We start from the raw sequence: 6,147 nt of genomic DNA on the forward strand, positions 1-6,147 counted from the left end.
AAATATTTCCATCCTGGCTCAAACCAAGGACCTTTCACATGTTAAGGGAATGTGCCAACCACTGCACTGTGAATTCTAACAATAGGATTCGTTTGGAATTCCTAAATTTATTGTTAACACAAAATATTTTTCACAAATTATACAGTTAATATCCATTTGTGTTTTCCAGTAAATAAGATAAGTGTTAGGTGGGCCTTCAGATTTCAGCAAAATGAAATGCAAAAATTTTCAGATTTAAAATTTACCAAATTTGTCAGGAACCAGGAACGGAGACGGGAACCCAATTGCGTTAGTTTCGTTTTATTTGAAAAGAGACGTAAGCTGGCACCCACGATCCAGTGATCGTTGATTGTGGAGAGCAGGTCGCTCGTGACGCGAAAGTGGCACTTCTCTGGCGAGCGATAGCGGTGTCGAAGAGGGAAAAGCAGGTCGGGTTACCGGGGCGCAGGAGCAGAGACATGATCAAACGGAAACAGGTCGAAGCCGGGAAACGTACAGGAGTCAAAAAACAGGGAGTCAGGTTCGGAAGGCTTGCCTTAGCGGGAGCTGAAGGGTCGCAACGATCGGACGACGGTAACGTGGAGCAAGGAGTCAGATATAAGAGCACATAACATCCTAAATGGATGAAAGTGCCAAAACAAGTGTAAAACATTGTTTTGATGGACATTTCACAGCACATTGAAAGACGTACCGTATTTTCCGCAGGTCGGTGGTTCGCGCCCCGGCCGAGTCATTCCTAAGACTTAAAAAGTGGTCTGCGGCGCCCTATGTTGGCTGCGGCTGCATCGGCTCGCTACAACGGGTCAGGTGCAATCGACATTTCGTTCTGTGTACATTGTTACACAGAATGACAATACAAGGAAATTATTATTATTATTATTATTATAATAAGGCGCACTGAGTTATAGGGCGCACTCCCAAAAAAGTTTTTGGTCCTATATTTTCCATACATAAGGCGCACCTGATTATAAGGCGCTACAATGGGAACGTCGACAAAACAGTCAGATAGTTCAAACTTATTACCCCCTTAACATTCCGAAAGCTTGCAAAGAAACAAATACGTGTCTCAGACATGTACAGAAACGGTGTCTGTACGATGACACCAATCACTCAAATGCATCTTCCAAATATCATTCGGAAGGTTAAGGTCTTGGGATTTAAGAAATGCCAAACATTTCTTAGTTTCCATTTTATTTTTTGCTGGCAACTGTGTGGACAGCAAAGTAAGAATTTTACTGTGCAGGGAAACAGGGTTCTTTACTGTGCATATAATAAACACATTGAATTGAATTTAGTTTAAAAATAGACTCATCACAGAAACATCAAGATTGTTCTAAAACAAGGTACCAGTATAATATAAAGTTCTCTTGCAGCCATTATGTTAAATAATGATACGTAACCATGGTCTTCTTACAACCGTGAGTGTAGTAAATCCAGGAGAGTAAAATATTTACAAATACAGAATAGTAAAAAATGTTTTCTTTGCCGTAGTGCAACCCAACGTGTAATTCACATTCATCTTTTTCAGCCAATTGCAGGCTTTGTTTCGCCCCTTTAGCCTATGCGAGCCTGTAAATGATAAAAAGATTCCGCCTCTTTTACCTCCAAATAATTTTAGCCAATAGTGACCGATTCAAATGATTGACACATTGGTTAGGAAATGAAACGCCGGTATATAAATCGCAGCATACACCATGGACTATTTCACCTCCAGTGGAAAATTTAGTCGGCGGCTGTTTGCTTTAGTTGCAAGACTTTGTGACTTATTAATCCATATATAATGCGCATTTTATAAGGCACATGGCCAGCTTTCAAAAAAAAAAAAAAAAAAAAAAAAAAAAAAAAAAAAAAAAAAAAAAAATGCAGAAAATACGGTAATAGACATGTCACCAAATTCATAAGGTGAAATATTTTTGAACAGTAATTACAGCTGTATTGCAAGCAGGATTTAAATTGCAAATTAATTTTATAGTACAAATCGTGACATGGCAGGTTTGTCACAAAGACATTGTGTTTAAAGTAACACATGCATAATAATGCATTGACCTATATTAAAAAACAAAAAAAATTAGTTGTTTTAGGGCAATTGTATAAGTTTTAAGCTATGTGCAGAATATGTTAAACAGGCCTTTGTCAAATTAGATGACTAGTATTTGCTTCATTTTTTGGTAAATGAAAGATACATGTTGCAAAACAAATTCAGACAGCATTCTTCATCTTTAATTTATTTTTGAAACGCACTTCCAAAGTCTAGTATGCCTTTCCAAGCCATGAAACACCCTTTGACCAAGCACAACATCCGTTTTGGCCCTTGACGCAAGCAAAGTTTTTAGCTTGATCACCAAGGCCAGGCTTTGCTGGGAGGAAGTCTGTCCACAAGCATTCAGCAGAGCTGCTCATGCAGCATGGGTAGGAGAAGCAGGATTTAATCTTAGGATCAGAGAACAAAGTTGAGCAATTGCGCACAAGTAGAGCTTTTCTAGGGGGGTTTCTAATCAACCGCTGTTACCGTGCAGCTACAGCCCTCTGCATACTGGGGCAAAAGATTCTTCTGTGTGGCGCTCAGAGTATGCCATGGCTCATAGAAATCACACTGAGAGACATGCAGATGACCATCCACCTGCAGCTTGCCTGGAATTTTAGAAGAAATGACACACTTTTGATGCAATGTGATAAATGAGAAGGGGTTTAAGGAATGCAGATTTCATACCCATGAGAAGATACTCAGTGCCTGTTGCCAGACCGACACCACATGCTGCAGAATTGGGCCCGGTGTAAACAGCCGCAAAAAGCTTCTTGACGCCCTTGAAGGTCTGCAAAACAACATTTTATTGACAAGCGTGCAAGGTACATAGGGATCACTTTAATAGCAACTCACAGTCACATGTTTGATGTCATACTTTGTGGGTTGGCCTGTACCCCGTGTGCCAGGGATCACACGCAAAATCTTGGCCCTGATGACTAGAGACAAGTTCATAACAAACTTCAGGGTAAGTTGACAGCAAATTAACCCAATTTTGAGTTAAAAAAATGAAAAATAAAGTGCCAAAAGTTCAGTAGTGGATAAGCTTGAAAAGAACACTAGTTAAAAGTATCAAGAGCTTGTGGCAGAAGTATTACAAATCCATTTCATGGATTATATCCACTATAGCATACATCTTGAGCAAGTTAGGCAACCAAAAAAAAATAAAATAATAATAATTCTTAAAAAAAATGACCGTGAGAATTGTCTAGAAGATTCAACATACTGAATTGTCAAATGTGTTGAAGCACTCAACTATTAACACATTTGCTTCAAATGGTACGGAATACATTTATAAGTAGTGCTACACGGATGTGACAAATGCCTTACAACACTGAACCATTTTTTTAAAACTCACCAACTACATCAGTTTGGCAATATAACTGTTGCGGGTGACTCAGCAAACAGGTGCATGCTTGTGTTCCTTTGTCCTGGAGTCCCCACAAACACAGTAGCACCAGTGAAAATCCAAACATCATCCAGCTCATCCTGCAACCTTTAAGCGGAACCGTACTAAAAGATGAAGTCAGTCCTACCTGAAAAATAAGTGACATGTCTTTTTAAAGCAGTAGACTCCACCCACAATTAAGGGAAATCACCTACACACAATGATCACTAATTGATTTCACCTGAGAAAATCCAGGATTTGATCCAATCTATTAGTTTCTGACTGAGAAAAATGGCAATCACATCAATTGCTGCGTTCATCTTGCAGCAAAAGTTTGCTGGTTTGTTCTAGTCTTGTGCTAACAAACAACAATTGTAATGTAAATTCATTGTACTGAGTTTATACCACTTACCATTATTTTTTGTTTGTTTTAAATACTTGTAGGATTACATAAACACACACATTATTTGATCATGATTCTTTTCTCAGAGATCCAGTTTTGCAACATCAGTGATGTGCATAAAATGTATTTTGTTGATTGATACTATGCCAGAGGGCAAGTGGACATGTGGTTAACAGTCTGCTTTAGAGTTTGAAAGTCCTACGTTTAAAACAGAACTCTGACCTTCCTGAATTGAGTATGTTTGTGATCATTTCATTCTGTATTTAATATTGGACACTTGCGAAGGAGATTTTATTGCATGCCAGTTCCTTATTTTGACCATAATTGCGCACTGTTGTTTATTGTTTTGACTATTTTATCATTGTCGGTATCTGCCAATAATGTTGCAATGTTTTCTTGGATTCCACACACCTTGAGGCTGATCAGTTTTTTTTAACCTTGAAGATTTAATAAAAAGAGAGTGCCCAGGGGATGCCCTTAGAATGGGTATGTCTTCACTCTCTGTTTTGAGTGTCGGCTAAAGTTCAAACTTAACAGTTCATTTTTTTTGTGTACACGGGTTGTCTCTAGTACTTAAAAATTCTCCCATATTTTAAACATGAATAAATTGTCTTCCTCATTGTGAGGGATTTTTTTGTCTCTGTCATTAGTGAATGTAAGCAAAACAGACCTACTTAAACTCTAAGTATGAAAGTTTTTCCTCAGTAATTGGGGATCAGTAAGAGAAGGAGCAGAAATGGAAGGAGACCAAGGGGAAGGCCGCAATTTGACGTGGATGGATGGTGTTATGAGTGCACTGGAGGAAAGAGGTCTAAATGTAGTGGAAGCTAGAACTCTTGTTTGTGATGGGAATGAGTGGAGAGGTGTTGTGAAAGGATAGTGGGATGTTTTGATGTGTTCTAAGGGATGGGCAGGGCACCTGTATGATGCAACAAGGGTAAACCAGTGAAAGCTGTCAGGCCCTGCTGTTGAACAGAAGAGTGTGTTGTGTCACCCTGACCTAAATGACACGGCCGCTTTCTACTGTCCCGTTTCATCTGGAGGGACAAAAGCATGACCAACTTGGGTGCCGAAGTGCTTAACTTGTTTAGGTGTTTGGGCATTTGGGTTGGCCATGGTCCAACAATGTTTGTGTGTTTTTTGCTACTTTTTCCCTTTTTTATTTTCTTTGTTTTTGTGTATGTACTTGTCCTGCTGTCGGTCACCCCTCTTGAGGGATATGACCAGGGTAGATAGATAGAAAGATTTAGGATCTATGAGTATTGCCACACGGATAGCAGAAGGTTTTTGGGGGCAAGGTGCGCTGCGACGAGCTGCAAGCAGACCAGCTCGCTGCGGCTGCTGCCATTCAATGCTGAGGTCCAGCTTATCTCTGAAGAGTGGGAGGACGCTTCAAATCAGGGATCACCAACCTTTTTGAAGCTGAGAGCTATTCTTGATACTACCATTTTTATATACAGTTCTAAAATAAAAACTTATATTATTAATATATTGTTACTGTGTTACTACTATGTTACTACTATTTGTAATTAATATAAGTTAAGTAAACCATCCAAAACATCTTATCAGTTAGAAATCTAATCTACTGTAAAATCGCAATGACACATCACTGGTGAGCTATTTTCAGAACCAGTCCGTGGGTTGCTCTGGTGTTCTTAGAGGGCTACTTGGTGCCCACGGGGACCACGTTAAAGACCTATTCTTTTCATTAACATTGGACGATGAATCTGAGTCAGATCCATGGAAACCAGTACTGTCTGTTTCATGTGGGCGAGCAAACCCCAACCTAGAAAAACAGCCTGGCACACATGCACTTTTATTTAGAGGACAAGTGGTAGCAATGACTAGCTAAACTACTCTAATACAGTAAGCATCGTACATGCTGTTAGCAATGCCACATACATACTTTTCCTGGAATTTTGTGGTAGTTTTACTGTAAAAGTTTCCTCATGAGAACATCGGAAAATTTCTCCACCAGAACATGAGTTCAGATAAGGAACTATTTGCAATTGCGAAGGGTTTAATGAAGAATGAGAGAAGTTCTCCATACATATGAGTCATACACTCTTACCCAGCGATTTTGTTTTCAGCCCACACGTCATGCCCTAAGGACATGTTTGGGCGGAGGGGTTAGGAGATGTATATCTCCGGCTCGAGAAGATGGGTCAGTATCACTGATTCATGCACCAAACGCTGATATTTCCTCACATAATTGACTTGTTTATAAGTGAATAATAGCTGACGGTATTGTGATAACTATGCCAGCACATACAAAGTGTGAGCACTTGTTTACTGTAAAAAGAATCATGTCTACCACAAAGCACATTTGAGATA

The 6,147-nt window shown here is 39.4% G+C and overlaps 1 protein-coding gene across 1 annotated transcript; it reads right to left on the reverse strand.

Moving 5' to 3' along the window:
* Nucleotides 1-2,209: 2,209 nt before the first annotated feature.
* Nucleotides 2,210-3,562, reverse strand: LOC148373643 (metalloproteinase inhibitor 2-like). Its single transcript, XM_088327597.1, has 5 exons — nucleotides 3,381-3,562; nucleotides 2,879-2,961; nucleotides 2,711-2,813; nucleotides 2,510-2,631; nucleotides 2,210-2,430 (listed from the first exon to the last, which is right to left on the reverse strand). Exons 1-5 carry the CDS (start codon nucleotides 3,508-3,510, stop codon nucleotides 2,251-2,253), a joined length of 618 nt encoding a protein of 205 aa, XP_088183723.1. The 5' UTR covers nucleotides 3,511-3,562; the 3' UTR covers nucleotides 2,210-2,250.
* Nucleotides 3,563-6,147: the final 2,585 nt, after the last annotated feature.

Source organism: Urocampus carinirostris, chromosome 1, assembly GCF_059441175.1.
Source record: "Urocampus carinirostris isolate Australia breed hairy pipefish chromosome 1, RoL_Ucar_1.0, whole genome shotgun sequence".
NCBI lineage: Eukaryota > Metazoa > Chordata > Actinopteri > Syngnathiformes > Syngnathidae > Urocampus > Urocampus carinirostris.